Genomic DNA, 16,272 nt, shown 5'->3' with positions numbered 1-16,272 from the left:
TGGGAGGTGTTTAGAACAGTTTGAAATAATTTTATCAATGACTTCATCAAAGATCGTGTCCATTCTCCACATGTAAGGAAGAGATGTAATGTATAGATATCTAACATCACCGTTTTAAACAATGAAAATACTTGGTTGTGCCTTCTTATCTTTTTGATCAGATGGGGATGATAATTGTTAGTGGGGTATGTCTTGGGGGTTTGGGTTTGTTGGTTCTTTTTGAAGAGAGAGGCTGTTTTGCTGTTCAGATTTGTGTTAGTGAAGAGGACTTAACTCTAGAAACTACTATATTGGGTCTTGCTGCATCTGTCGGGCTTTGTGCTGATGTTTAAAATCCCTCTGTATTAAGCGCAAGAAGCTTGTCTCACAGAAGTAAAGATAAATTTAGTAATGAGTATCAGATACTCAAATGGTATGGTTATGAGCTTACCAGAGAAAATCCAATAATCCAATCTTAAGAAGCACCTTTATTAAGCATTTATGTGTAGCTCTTTATACATATTTATTAAAGCAACCTTTTTAAGTAACTGACATGTCAAGTTATCCAAAGCAATCTATGCAATTTAAGTACGTATACTTTGCCAAATTAGTACAAAGTGTACATCACCAAGTTCCGTTTAAGTATCTCCACTTGGTGGTTGTTGATGGACATTTAATTGCATGCAGATTGTGTGTGATCAGCAACTGTGATTACCTTAGATATTGCCTAGTGCTTCCTGTATCATTTGGAAAGCAAACAAAGTAAAGGATTTTTCCTAACAGTGGACGCTGGTGTAGCTGAGAGGTCTTGGGAAATACATTTTAGAGCTCTGAAAATGTAATGGTAAAATTTTAAAAAACTTCAATAAGCAAGGAGCTCCCAGTGAAATGGGGGAAGTGAGAGGACTAAGGAGAATCTTGGAGCCAAAATACTATCCACCCTCAGAGACTCTTGCTTTTTCACAGTGATCTATTGTAGAGTTACCATCCTTTGCATCTGGAAACTTATCAACCTAAACTACGCTCCTGTATGGAAATTGTCAACCATAATAGCTGCAATTATTCTGTGGAAAACTAGTGGTGGAGTTCTGTTGGGTTTGTGGGTGGGTTTTTTGGGTTTCTTTGGTTTGTTTTACATTTTGCAGGGTATTTTATAGTCATCTCTATTTCTTTTTTAATGAGTTGTCCTAATTGTATTGTGCTTTCTGACAGTAAGGAAGGAAAGGAAAAAATATTTTAAAAAATGAATAAATATTACTGTAAAATCACGTAAGTATGCTGGTAGCATCAGGGCTACTTGCAATACTGAAAATTAATGTTCTCTTTTTTAATTAACTAGATTTCGAGTTCTTTTTTTTGTCTGTAAATGTTTGCCTGGAACAACTTCTGTTCCTGCTGTACTCTCCAGAGTGCGTGGAGACTGCCTTTCTGGAGTTGTTTTTTGCCTTTGCTAAATTCTCAAACTTATCCATCTTAAAAAAAAATAGTACAATATTTCAGGGATCTTACACTCACAAAATTGTCTGTAGGAATAGTATGCAGTTTTAGTCTGCTTTCAGGTTAAGCTGTTAAAGGCTCCTTGAGGTCACAGTATTATTATTTTTTGTTCGTTATTCTTGTTTCAAAATCCATCATGAAATTATGAATCCTGAATCCTCTATCATAAGAAATATTAAGGATTCTTCAGGAAAAACCTGTCTACTTTTAAAACCACATTATTCCTTCAAATTATGCTGGCAGTGACCCTTGCGCAGTGGTTTGTTTCCAGTAAAGTTTTGAAGATTTAATGACAACATAATTTTCTCTGTAAGTGGAACTTAGCTAGTTAGCTCTTTCATTGATGATGCACAAAACAGATTACAGTTGAGCTCATTTTTATTAGGTATTTGGTTCCACATGACTGATAGGAATAAAAATTAATTAAAGATTGTCATTCACTCAAGGGCAAATGGTAGCGAATATGCAACAGAAGGAAAGCTTTTCATGGTATTTTTTGACCAAAATTGGATTTTGAGCAGATTCTTTAAAACTGAATACAAACATTAAAAAGTAATATTAAAATGTGAAATTTACTGAAAACAGTCCAAGAAAGAGTAAAAAGATTTTATAAAGCAGTATTTTCAGTTTAAAATATTAGAATGTTCTCAGAAGCTCTCTGGTTTCTTTCAAGAATCTTCTCTTTTGCTCTCTAGTATATGCAGGTGTAGCATTGAGTTGGAGATGGGAGAGCAGGACATCCAAACTCTGCTGATCTGCAGGACACACATCATGCAGATGCAAGGAGAATCCTGTTAAATACTCAGGATAATATTTCCCATTCATGGAATCAGAACAAAATAAAATTTTGAGCAGTTACTAATTTTTGGGAGTGGGAAGGAGCATTTCATTTCATAACTGTTTTTCTTGATTATTCACCGGTGTGGATCAATTTCTTGATTATTCACAGGTGTAGATCAGATTGCTTCAGTTTGGAAGGTGGGAAATGTATGAGCTGCATTAATAAAAATCTAATTTCTTGACTATCATAGTTGAAAACCTTGAGAATGAGGAATATCTAATGAAGTTTGGGATCAAGATTAAGTCTCCTAAAGAGGTTACATTTTTTTCAGCACTAAATACAAAGAGGAGGACCTCGGATGGGAGGTGGAGCAGTTATTAAGACTGACAGCGGAATATGTGCAGCATCCATTGTCATATTTACCAAAAGCATTCAGAGAATTGAACCACAGTGTATGTGATTAAAGTATCCAGGTGATCCTTTCATGAAAATAATTTCTACTTGTAGCATTGCAAGGGTCCCTGACATAGCAGGCATGTGAATCTAGAGATGGCTGGCAAATCTTTGAGAAACATCGTGTAATCCTCTCATCTTTTTTGGATTTGAATTGTAGTGTTGATACTCTCTCTTTTGGTTGTTTGTTTTCCTGCTGTTTCTCTTCACATAGTATTTACACAGAGTTTCTTCACTTACATTTGCCCTTCATTTTTATGAGGACTACAAGGGTCTTGTTTAAATTGTGCTGGCAAATTCTATTCAGCTGGTACTGGCAGAAGTAATTGTATACATCACTTGTGCTTTCAAGTGCTTCAGTGCTAGCAACCAATTATTTCTATCACCAGGTAGCCAGGTGTCCTGGAAAGATGCGATCAAATTGCTGTGATTTCTTTGTAAGGTGTCCGAAGCTTATTTTATTGTAGATTTTTTTTTTTCAAACACTTAAGTGTACCCCGAGGAAAGTATCAGTAAGATACAGAGTCAGCCACAGTTTGCTGAAAATATTAACAAAATAAATTTAGAGTTTTTCCTTTTGGGGAGGAAAAAAAAAAAAAGGAAGAGGTCCTGTAGGCTTGGCCTGGGTTCATTAAAAATGGCATATTAAATATCATGAAAGTAATCTTCTGCTTTCAGCCCATTGTATTAGTATCACATGGGAAAGAAATGCACCTGAAAAATTCTGCTTTTCTTAAATCCATGTTACAAGAAATTTGCATGCTGTCCTTCATAAATTATGTCATGTAGTTGGTTTGAGGCAAATGAGATCTGCGATAATCAATTCCAGGAGAGACTGACTCCACAGTCACCTTCATGGATGCTCATTAGTGTGGCATACAATCACAGAATGACTTGGGTTGGAAGGGACCTTCAAGACCACCCAGTTCCAATGCCCCTGCCATGGGCAGGACACCTCCCACCAGACCAGGTTGCTCAGCCCTATCCAGCCTGGCCTTGAATGCCTCCAGGGATGGGACATCCACAGCTTCTCTGGGCAACCTTCTTCAGTGCCTCACCACCCGCTGAGTAAAGAATTTCTTTCTAATGCCTAATCTAAGTCTATCCTCTTTTAGTTTAAAGCCATTGGCCCTTGTCCTATCACTGCACTCCCTGACAAAAGAGTCCCTCCCCAGCTTTCCTGCAGGACACCTTTAGGCCCTGGAAGGCCAATAAGGTCTACCCAGATCCTTCTCTTCAAGCTGTACAACCCCAACTCCCTCAGCATGTCTTCACAGGAGAGGTGCTCCAGCCCCTCGATCATCTTTGTGGCCCTCCTCTGGACTCGTTCTAATACTTCCATGCCCTTGTGCTGAAGCACTGCTCCAGGTGGGGTCTCAGGAGAGCAGAGTAGGAGAGAATCACCTCCCTTGACCTGCTGGCCATGCTTTTTTTTGATGCAGCCCAGGATGCAAGTGAACATTGCCAGCTCTTGTCAAGCTTCTCATCAATCAAACCAGGGTGTATGTATAAATATATATATATATATATTTTTTTTTTCTGGGCTCATCAAACTGAGAATTTCCTTTATTTAAAGCCTGAATTACGTTCTGAAACATTCCTTTTGTAATCTTTCCAATCATTTACTGTGAGGGTATATTTCTGTATGTGAAAAGCTCCTCCTTTTTTTTTTTTTTTTCTTTTTCCCCAGGCTATGCTACTTCAGTTGTGAGGTTGCTAGAGAGCAACAGAAGTCACAGAATCTCTCTTTGGAAATGAAATGGTTGCCATGACAATGCTCCCAGCTGCTTCTTGCCCCAGATGAGAAAATCATTTTTAGACTCCCATATTACAGGGTTAGGCTACAACATTTTAAACGAAACAATACGGCTAATTGATTCAAATCAAAGATCAATGCATTGCTTGCTAAAAATCTTTTGGCTGATATTCAGCTAAAATTGTTGAGTAAAATATGTTCTGTTACATACTGTTGATTTAACTGTTCAGGTTTTTTTTATTATTGTTAATTGGTTTTGATCAGATACCTGAGGTAAAATTGGTGTGTTGACAACAAGAATTTCATCTTATTGAATTTACTAAATGTCTGTAGTAGTAGTGGTAGAAATTATTCCAAAAGGGAAGCTGACTGATACTTAGATAAGAAGTGTTTAAAATATGACTGAGTTTGAATCATATTTTGTAATATGCCAAATTTGGATCAAACCTGAAATGCTGGATGCTTCTGCTGTTTATTATCTCTGAAGTCCAGACAATTGATCACAGAAATATTGGTTGCAGGGAACTTCTGATGGTCTCTAGTCAACTTCACTTTGAGTGGGATCATCAGCAACACTAGCTTAGGTCTGTCATGCTGTGTCTAGCCAGTCTTAAAAACCTCTAAGCTTGGAGACTTCACAACCTGTCTGAGAAAGCTGTTCCTGTGCTGCGCTTCTCCTGATGATCAAGGTTTCTTAAATGACCAATATGAATCTCCTTTGTAACCTACTACTGGGTCATTCCTTAACATCTTCATTGGCTAAACAAGCCCAGCTCTTTCAGCCTCTTATCATAGGTTATATTGTTGGCCCTTGACCATTTTGGTACCCTTCACTGGATCCTCTCCAGTTTACAAGCATTCATTGTGAACTGATGGGCCCCAGAATGGACACTATTCAAGGCATGGCCTTGATATTCCAGGGGTAAAGAGGGATATTAACTTCGTCTTTTATGCTGCTTATACTGTGACTCACGTGGTTTGCCTTATACAGGATGAGGGCATGCTGGTTCACAGTCAGCTAGGTGTTGAGTGTAGCTCCTTGGTCTTTCCTGGGGTGCAAGACTCCTACTCAAGTAGTGAGTTATCAGTCCATACTGATAATTAGGCGTGCACCACTCTGCATAGAACTTTGCTCTTCCTGTTTTTGTTGTTGGCCACTTTTAAGTCTATCAGTGTGCCTCTGGACTGAAGTTCTAGCATCTGTTATGTTATCATCATCCCCAATTTTGCGTAAACTGTGTGCTGTCAGATCATCTAGTTCATTGATGAAGATAATGAACAGTATGAACCCGACTATCAAACTCTTAGACACAACATTTTTTAACTATCTCATTCGTGAATAACTTGTTAATTACTCGAGAAGCATTCTGTCCCTTATTTAATAAATGAAATCACTAAGAATTAGTTAGCTCATAGAAATCACTAAGAACTAAGAGTTTTCAGCGTATCATCTAGTCTTTTCACCATTGCTTTCAGGAATGATTTTGTCAATTTATCCACACCATCCCTTTCAAATGTATGTCTAATCTTAAAAATTCCAGAGCGAAGGTATTTGTTCTTGTGTGTCAACAGAGAATAGCAAATAGTTTCCTAAGCATCTTGGCCTGCTTTTTTTTTTTTCCTTCCTTTTTTTTTTTTTAAATATATTGTCTTTATAATGCTGCACACACTTTTCCCTTAGAATCAGGAATTTTACCATGTTAAAAGTTGTGTCACCTAAATTGCTTTCCACATGAATGTTCTCCAACAGTTTTCAATTGCAGCAATTGTATCTGGCAATTTTTGCAACCTTTAGAATAAAAAGTAAGGTGTCTTATCATACTCTTTTCCAAAGCTACCTGAGTAACTGCAGTTTTTCATTACAGCTGTGGCAGCTGATTTGTAATCAAACAATTATTTTCCATTGTCTTCAATGATGATGGATTTGGATGTATTCTTCAAGTTAGGTCCTAATTCAGTGTTTTTGTTAAAAGCAAATCCTTTTCAATTCAGGTAAGTTTCTACTCCTTTCGACTTTATTCTATGGTTCAACAGGAAGACATGAAAAATATGTTAGTTAGAAAAAAATATTTTAGTTTTTACTTCAGAATGAAGAAATGTATTTTCATAAAGAAGTCTGAAAAAAATATTTCTGAACACTTGTAAAGTCAAATGCTTCTAAGAGGGAAGCATTTGTTTTCTTGTTTTGTTTTCTTGTTTTGTTTTACATTCAGTCAAGGATAGGTGCCTTGGTTCATTTCCAAAATAACGGTTCATCTGACAAATAGTGAATATGTAAAAAGGGATTTATAGGCTGTGTTGAAAATAGTCTTAAATGCAATGTGTCTTAGCAGTTTAAGAACTGGTTCCAGCTTTGTTGGACAAAACACATATTGCACATGCCATTACCAGCTTGGAAGTTCAAGAACAAGTGAAAATAACTGCAAACATTTTTTTGTTACTATTCCTATCTGAAGATACAAAAGCGCACTTAGCCAAGGTTGCAAAGCAATTCAGAGTCAAAGTTGTTCAAAGGCACAGAAGTATTTCTATGGACTGTTTGTTCTCTTTTATTTCTATTTAATTGCATATGAAATACAAATCCTCATATGTTGTGCTTTCACTGAGGATGAATTATTGAAGAACAGAAATTATGCATAGAACAAATCCTCAAGTAGAGGATGCATGGGACTTAAATGCTCCTTAAGATTTAATTGCAGCTTTTTTCAGGGACACAGGAAGTGTTCAAACTGGGTTGCAGGATAGATCAAGGAGCACCAAAAAGTGTTGACTGATCTTGAAAAGGATAAATGCTAGATTAGTTGTCATCCAGATAGACAATACAACTTTCAGGTGCAAGAATATATAGCAACAATTAATTCATCTAATTCATTCACGTTTTGACCTGAATGACCATTAATCAACTCTTGTTAATCCAAATAAACTAAAATACAAACCTATTAACCAACCAGTTCTGCTTTTTTTTTCATCTTCGCTTTTTAAAGCTTTGAGACACTACTACATGTTTTAATGTGAATAAGCCTGAAGCAAAAACATGGTTTAGGGTCAGTTTCTTCCTAATACTTAAAAATCAAGTTTTCTTTGTGATTTTAAATATGACTAGCAGTATAGCATCTGGTTAATTTACCTGTGTAAAATGACATAGTAAATGTCAACGACTACCTGTTATGTGTATAAGCAACATAAGTAATGCTCTGAACTAAAACCTTTTGTCCATTGCTATGTCTATTTATTACTCAGGGAAATTTAGTTACGGTATTACTTTAATCCTTATGGAAGAACTTTGTACTTTATGGTTCATATATACTTACTTGCAAGTGGAATATGTCAGACCAAAGTACACCAGAGTAAGCACAATGTGAAATATTGAAGATACAATTTTGCTGCCCTTCTACATTTGAGATAGTGTGTTGGAGCTGATTTATTCACCTGGACTTGAGTAGCAGGCAAAGTACAACTGTAGAGAATGAGCTCATGCGTTTGTGTGCAATTCTGTCTTTGCTAAGCTTCACTGAAAGAGGTAAGGTGCCTGCCTAGTGCTGTTTTCCTCAGTTGCTTTCTTAATAACTTGTAATACCAACTTCTATTCTAGAATTAAATAGATCTGTAAATTGTTTCAATGTGTACTGTAAATATGGGGGAAGAGAAAAGACTGACTCACTCAAAAATGCAAAAGGAAAAAAGCAGGTAAAAAAGAAAATCCAGATCCAAATACAGATTTCCTAAAGCTAAGTGATGCTTGTAGGTTAGGTTTTGATTTGTAGTCATTTCTAGTAATGTTTTTTTTTTTAATAATAATGATAGAAGCTTTCAGTAAAAGGGTTACATGACAGTGAGAAATGCAAACACAGCAGATCTTAAGTGCTGTAGGGGGAACCATGTGTTGAATGTCATGGAAGGGAATTTTCCAGTTTATTACGATGTCAGATGATCAGCTTTGGATGTAATAAATTGTATGTTAATAGTAAATCAGAATTATTACTGAATAGTTTTAGAGTAGAAAATTGTTTCACTCGTTTTCTATATGGTAGGTATAAGAATTAATTCTCAAGCCTGACTTTTATTTCAGTGATTTATCTCAAACATTTAAACAAAAATGTGCTTTATAATTCTTCACTCTAGAAAACTGTTTGTTGGATCTGCTACTGAATCAGATTCATAAGGAACGTGGCTCTGTTGCAATGTAAAACACTGTTGAGAAGGGAGGTGGTCTATGTCAGCTGTGCTGACGCTGGCAGGAAGTAAGCTCTGACCAAAGAGCTGCTTGCTAGACCTGTACTCTGCCTTCATCAGAAGGGTTTGGCTAGATTCTAAGTTTAGTGTCCTTCGAGAGTATGGGAAACATATGTTATCCTGATTCAGTCTGAGCTGTCATTAATACTGAAATTCCTCTTCCATCAGACTGATATTTACTGGGATGAGGACCCCAGGATTTAATACAGTAAGAGCCTAAACCTTTCTGTGTTGGATGGAGAGTTACTAGACATGTACCCCCCCCCCCCCCCCCAAAAAAAAATAAAAAAAAAAAAAGAGGACAAAATGAGGCTCAAAAGTGTTTTGATTCTATTTTTTTGTTTCACCCCCTTTCGGTCTGTGTTAAGCCTGTAACCTATTTAAAGCTACAGATGAAAATTCATCCAGAGCATAGTCCAGAATTGCTGAAGTGCATTCTCCAGCGCATGAAAATACTCACAGTACTAGGAAGCCATGATTTTGAGCACTGTTTGAAGTATAGACAGATAGTCAGCAGAGCCAGTGTTCCTGTTCGTGCCAGATGGTCCTTTAATGTCTCTGTTTCCATACAGTTTGGACTTGGGGAATAAGCAAACTTTAATTCTGATAAATATGTGTTTTTAAGTTTTGTCCTTATGTTATTTTCTATGACCTTTTTTCATACAAAAATAGGTTGTATTTCACTGCCCATCAAGGCACAAGGTAACAGAAGTGAATATGTCTAAGTGACGCAGCACTGGGCTCCACGTCAGCTGGAAGTAGAGTGCGAAACATCGGGGAGGGAGATGTCAGTGAAAGATGGAAGAAGCCAATTTTGACAAAAGCTCACTGTATGGAAAGCAGGTGTTTCAATCTATTTCTCCTTCAGGACATTCAAACTAAAAGTCAAATCTTTCAATTTTCAGTTCCAGTCTGTGTTATAGCTCTGCATTGCTGCAGGAGGACTGACTCAGAAGATGCTGCTGAAGAGTTCAGTGGGATTTGTTCTGTTCTTGCTTTTTCATTTCCCTGTGTCAGTGATGACCAAAGAGGCAGTGGTCTTGGCTAATGCCCACCTTCTCCCTCAAAGAGGCTATGAGAGACTGGCTAACATCAATGAAAAAGGTACTCATGAAGAGAGTGAGTGATCTGGATGCATGCTGTGTTTTACTCTGTTGCTTTTTTGGAACATTTTCAACATATTTGAAAGCTTGCTCTGCAGCAATACTTCGAAATATGAACACTTCCTGCTACAAAATCCATAATCTTTAAAGCCCTTGCTCAGCTGCTGCCTAATTCAAGAGAAATTAACTGTTTAAAATATTCATCTAAAATATTTTGAGGCAATTAAAGACTTATTCTTTTAACCCTCATATTTTGGTTATATCTAACACCCCAGGACATAAATCTCATTGATACTTAGAACTGAGACATTGCTCTGCCTATCTAGCTTGTGAGGTCCAATATGGTAAGTTTTCTAATGCATTTACCTGAGTAGATCCCACATAAAATGCAGCCAAAAGGAGTACTGAGGTTGGTTCGTTTTCCCCCTTGACTGATGGCAATTGGGTGTCTATAAAATTCACTTTTCAAGTGAATCCTGTAAACAGCCAGCCAAGGTGTGGTTTTTTTTTCAATATGTTAACAGATGCCGTTCTGTTTTGCACTAATAATATTCACTAAGCAAATACAAGTGTTACTGTATATATTACTGGCCTGAACACCACTGTATACTCAAATCATCATTCTTTATAAAGTTACAGGATCAGGTCTATGTCTACCAGTTGAATGCTTTAAAAACGAGGGCCCAGAGTCATATACAAAGTTCTTCTCTTATCAGGATATTTGATAATTTCTTGCAGATAGTATTGAGATGAAGTGTTTTTTTCCTGGCTGGAGATTCTATTAGGCAATGAAAGGCCTAAAAGTAAGACCACAGAAAGCTTATATACTTCTGTAAAACTGCCCTGAGTGGCTAAAAAGCACCAGCAAACTTCTGAACATAAAATATAAAAGGCTATATTTAATACAATAAAGTTATTATGAATAATAGTATTTAACAGGTTTAGGCCAGCTGGACTTTTACAAAACCTATGGCACAATACTTCATACAATAACATTAAATCAGAGAAGATAGTGGTACACTGTCATTTCAGTAGAAGCTGAAAAGGGCAATGACATCAATAGAAAAGTAAACAGTAAAGTCAAGGGGAGACTGGAAGTGTTTGCTTGTAAGTGAACTTTTCAGTATTCTTATTACCTATACTGAGACAAAATAGGAATATGCTGATAAAATTTAATGATAACATGATGTAGAGAAATGTCAATACAGTCAGAATATTACACAGAAAAAATAAATAAATGGATGTTCTTGAGCAATACCAATGGGATGAAAAATAAAGTACAAAATTCCAGGTTTTACTGCAAGTGAGGACTTACGCTTACAAAGATCCAAAGACTAAAGTCTAGATTAAAGAAAACTAAGAGCTACAAATCTGATCCTACAATACATCATCAGAGATATTTCTAAAAAGACTTGGGGTGAATCAGTGGCACCATATATGGCCATCTGCAATACTGTGTGTAAATTTTATCCACATTCTAGGAGATGAATTTGCAGATGAAAAGCTAATAAAACAACTAAGGAATGGAAGATGTATCTTACATTAAATAATATCAGAGCTTGTTATCCTAACAGAAATTACCCTTACAAAGTAAAAGCTGATTAAAAATACAGTTGTCCTCACAGTACATTATGACTTATAACTAGGGAATAAGAATGTGTTCAGTAGAACAATCACCGGGGGCTCTCAAGCCAACAATTCACACAAGGAAAAGGGTTGTTTTCCAAGTTTTTATTTTAAAATTTTATCTTTGGAAATATTTTTACTTAGTTGTTTTATGATTTTGCAAAAGAAGTTAGGACATTTTGCCACACTTTCCCTGAACTATCCCAGCTTCCCAGAACAATTTGTTTAAAAACAAAACAAAACTTAATTTCTAGGTGAGGTACCTAAATTACTATCGGTTATTGTCAGGACAGAACTTTGGAGTTCCTGTGTCTGAAAAACTGTCATATTATATAACAGGTGGTCTGTAGGAAATATTCTGGTAGAGTTATTAAAATGGTTATGTCTTTGTTAAATACAAATTACATAGTCTCTGTTAAATATAATTAGAAGTATTCCCTAGTATATAATATATAATATATGACATAATGATGTGCCTTTCAACTCTATGAAGGAGTGAGTGATTACAACTCATAAGCATGTTTCTGAGTAATGGAATAGACACTGAATAACATCGTACTTTAAGAAAGAATTTCTCTGTATGTGAATTCATACATACATAAATGTGTATTTAAATAAATTGTGTTCTGGTTCTTAGAAATCTAGTGAATTCTAAAACGTACAGCATCATGCCTTAGTCTTAGAGCTGCTTGCCATTATACTATAGTAAAAGTTACTTTATAAGCAACTTACATTTAAAAATACATATGTATTTCAGACCAATAAAGAGGGTCATCCCAAACCTTATATGCTGTTTTTATCACTTCTGAATCTACTTGATAAGTGGTATAATGAAAAAATCACTTTCACCTATTTTTCTGATGTCAGTGTTCAGCACTGCATGGCACTGTAGCTTTATCTGCAAATCAGTGGTAAGATTAATGTGGACATTGAGTGACAAGAGCTGTTGCCAAGAAGACTCACAGATGTTTTTAAGGTTTATATTAGCAAGAACTGTACTTTGATAACCTCCCTTTTTTATCTGTGCATGGCATATTGATAGGAATTTAATGCAAGGATGGTACAGATACCTGAAGCATAAATCAGTTAGAGAGAAATTAGATTTATTTGTTGAGGATAAGGCTATCTCTAGTTATTAGACACAGTGGTCCAGCACATGGCATAGGGAATTAGTAACTTGCTGACTGTTCAAACTGGAGAAACTTAGGAGGAAAAGGAACAGTCTGTACATATATTTTTTTAAACATATTTCCATCATAAATGCAAAACCACACTTCCATATTAAAACAGGATAATAAAACCTTATTTGAATTTCTGAAGCTTTCCTGCATGTTCTGCCCTCGAATCATGCACCTTTAGCCAAGTAGATGCCCACCAGCTGAGCTGAAGTCAGCCTGAGACCATTTCCAGCCAAATCAAGGCAATCATGCACTCACTGTAAAGAACAGAGTTCAATATCTAAAATTTACTATTTGAACAGAAATTTACTTTAAAATTCTATTTTTTTTTCTACTTAGACTATCCAAGGGATTGTTTTGAGATTTTTCAGCGCTCCAAAGGAAATTGCAGAGATGGTCTTTACATCATCCAACCAAAGGAAGACCCAATTGTTGTCTCTTGTAATATGCAGGATGGTGGCTGGACAGTAATTCAGCACATTACAGCCAATAGTACTGTCGACTTTGATAGGACCTGGCAGGATTACAAATATGGATTTGGCTCTGTTCATGACAACCACTGGCTAGGAAATGAATATATGCATCAGTTAACAGGAAGCACTGTGCAGTATATACTTGGAGTTAAACTTGTAGATCTAAATGCTGAAATCAAATGGGGACAGTATGAACCATTCCTTATTGAAGATGAAAAGTCTCAATACCGAATTAGGGTTGGCCTATACAAAGGCAATGCTACTGATGCTCTGACCCTGGACACAGAAGCTTACCTCCATGACAACCAGAAGTTCACCACCAAGGACAGAGACAATGACAATTACTTTCAGAACTGTGCCAAACTAGAACACAATGGCATTCCTGGGGGAGGCTGGTGGTACGACGCATGTGCTGGCGCGAATCTAAACCGTAGGAATGTGATATATTGGCAAAAGGACTGCAACAAGAAACATTTGTGCAAGTTTGCATGGATGATGGTTAAACCCATTGACCACAGCCTGTCGTATGCAACCATGTCTTGTCCATGTCAGAAGGAAGAACTGTAGGTGAGCCATATGTCCTTTGAAAGGAACATGGATTCTTTGTCAAGTGACTGAAGTGAGATCACATTGATTGAAAATGTAATCGTGACTGGAAAATTAATTCGTGACTTTGCAAGGCCTTTATGATACCGTATTGTCCAGGATTGGACTGAAAAGATACAGATAACTACCAACCCCAAAAGTAATAATAGAGGTGGCTGACTGAAACTGAGGCATCTAACAAAAGATTTAAATGACCCACTTTATAGAATTTTAGCCTTCAGAGGATTTAGATATGAAATCCATGATACGATGTTTTGTAGTAGATATACACGCATTTCAGAAGGTTTTGCTCCAGTATGAATGTTCATTGTTAACTGCACATCTTCGTAAGTCATGTAGGAAGGAAATTTCAAGGGAATTACCTACATTTGCAAAACCTATAGCAAAGAGTATTGTATACCATAAGACAGCATCAGACCTTTCCTTTCTACCTTTAGTGAAAAGTATTTTAATATTCGAAATTGGAGTTAGCCTTATCTCTAATGGCTTCTTTTCCTATTCATTAACTTTTCTTTTTATCTCTACTTTTTAATGCTTCCATACCCAATGAAGTATTTAGCACAGTCTTTTCTTCCTTCTTATTAGAGCATCTTGAGCTAATGGACTCATCAGCTTTCTTATTAAAAGCTACTAATCTAAGACTTACAAATCCTCTGAATTTTTCCTCAAGAAACACAGTGAACACTTTAAAAAAAAAAAATTAGCTTGATTTAGCATTTTTTTATTTATTGTTTCATTTTTTCCTCAGTATTACTGCATTTTATTTATCATGTTTTGACTGTTGCTTCTTTCTGTTCTATGATGGGCTTAAGCTTTTTCTCTTTTTAATACCACTATGAGATAAGAACAGTGTGTTGGCTTTACTTCACATTTGCTAGCTTCAGTTGTTTTGGCAGTCAACCTTGACGTTATTTAAACACTGCCTTTTGTCTGATCATAACACAAAAAGAGAGACTTTAAATTTCATGATGAATTCATCTGTTTAAAAATCATAAATAAAAGGATTTCAGTTTTGGTAACCTTGAAGATCTTGTACAGACATTGGAGTTATTTCACACATTTCTATATCATTGAAGTAGCTGAATAACATCTGAAGAGGTTTCAGTGTTGCATTACACAAAATGCCAGGATTATATTTACAATGTCTTGTATGTTATCTTAGATATTTCAGTTACAGAAGCTCAGGCAAACTGCTTTTTAATTTAAAAGTGGAATCTTTTAATTTCCATTAAAACAATTTACAGAAAATAAATTGTTTTGAGAAGACCAAGACTGGCAGGATTACTTAGGAAGGTAAATTAATTGGGAAATGGAAAAGTCATGAAAGAAATTTTTATTTTTTACAATGCACTGCAACATTTTCAGAAAGAGATGCAAATATGTTATGTGGGTGAGGCCAATATAGCATACATGTGTTTATTGCAGGAGCTGATTTTTCCCCCCTCAAAGTGTGTTCAAAAAAAGAAGCATAATAGAGGAAGAAATGGGTATTAGCTGAATGGAATTTATGTCATTGAGTCAATTTAATGTGGGTTCTGCTGTAACTATCAGGAAATGCCTGAAGTTGTAATATGGATACAAGAAAATCACTGGACTGCTGCTAGTCTCCAATAGCTTTTACCCAAATTCCTGGCAAGTTAGCCAGAACACACAGCTGCCAAAAAGGTGTTGTGAAAAATCTTAACATGGAAGCCAGAAAACTATATGATCCTCAAAGGCAAAAGACCTCCTCGGCAGACCACTTGTCCTGCTTGGAGGGTTTTGGAGGAAAGTAATAGTGGAGATATGCTGCGTGAACAACTCAGGCACTAGCAGCCCAAATCCAGCTGCCCGATACTGGAGTTAAGTGGAGCGCTACAGACCACTGCTGACACTGAATTCCAGGATGGGAATTAGATTAACATGTAATAATAGCTTGTAATAACAGGTCTGCAGAAAAAAAAACAAGACAGGAAGATCAACAGTTCAAAGAAAGACTTCAATGGAAGTCACAGACTGTGGTATGTTCCATGCTTCTAAACAAAGTAAGGATAGAAATGACTACTTGAGCTGGATTTAGGACTAAGTACTGGATGAAAATAGTTACAAATATTCCAATCCACTCACCAACTTTTTTTTCCTAGAGTTTTTCAACAGAATGACAAGGAGCTTTAAAAAAGTGGACTAAATTTTACTTTGTAATTCCTTGGCAAAAAGCTGTCTTCATTGAACGTATTTTTTTCTCCATCCCTGAACCTTAATCAGTGCATACCCAGAACAATGCTAAGCGGCTGGCCATTGACACCAAATCAGCAGACTCACGGCCTGAAGGACTGGGGATTCTACTTTGCCTACCCCTATTTTCTTCTCCCTGTTATAACCCTCCTATCCTCTCTCTTGCCTTTCCTGATCCAGCTGCCTCCTGCCCAAACTTGAAGAAAGGAGGTGGGTCCTGTTTTTCTGTCAGGAGGGTCTGACAAAAAAATATATATTTGGTCAAGTATCTATCCAAAATGTGGAGCATTCTAGGAGGCCTAGAACAATTGGTACATGGCTGACTTCCAGCTCCTGGCATACCTGAATGGGAGGCATGTTCACCTTCAAACCT

At 36.5% G+C, this 16,272-nt stretch overlaps 1 protein-coding gene across 1 annotated transcript; it reads left to right on the top strand.

The window, feature by feature from the left end:
• The first annotated feature begins 121 nt into the window (after positions 1–121).
• On the top strand, positions 122–14,711 carry LOC308196389 (fibrinogen-like protein 1-like protein). The gene is made up of 2 exons (XM_080595298.1): positions 122–9,803; positions 12,946–14,711. The coding sequence occupies exons 1-2, from the start codon at positions 9,656–9,658 to the stop codon at positions 13,644–13,646; spliced, it is 849 nt and encodes a 282-aa protein (XP_080451424.1). The 5' UTR covers positions 122–9,655; the 3' UTR covers positions 13,647–14,711.
• Positions 14,712–16,272: the final 1,561 nt, after the last annotated feature.

This window comes from Anser brachyrhynchus (assembly GCF_964034855.1).
Source record: "Anser brachyrhynchus genome assembly, chromosome: 5".
NCBI lineage: Eukaryota > Metazoa > Chordata > Aves > Anseriformes > Anatidae > Anser > Anser brachyrhynchus.
This window is presented reverse-complemented; position numbering and strand designations above follow the sequence as displayed.

Excerpts from the sequence above, each read along its gene's own strand:
- LOC308196389 (XM_080595298.1), top strand. The coding sequence starts at position 9,656 with ATGCTGCTGAAGAGTTCAGTGGGATTTGTTCTGTTCTTGCTTTTTCAT. Across the intron at positions 9,804-12,945 it reads GGCTAACATCAATGAAAAAG|ACTATCCAAGGGATTGTTTT; the intron begins GTACTCATGAAG and ends TTTTCTACTTAG.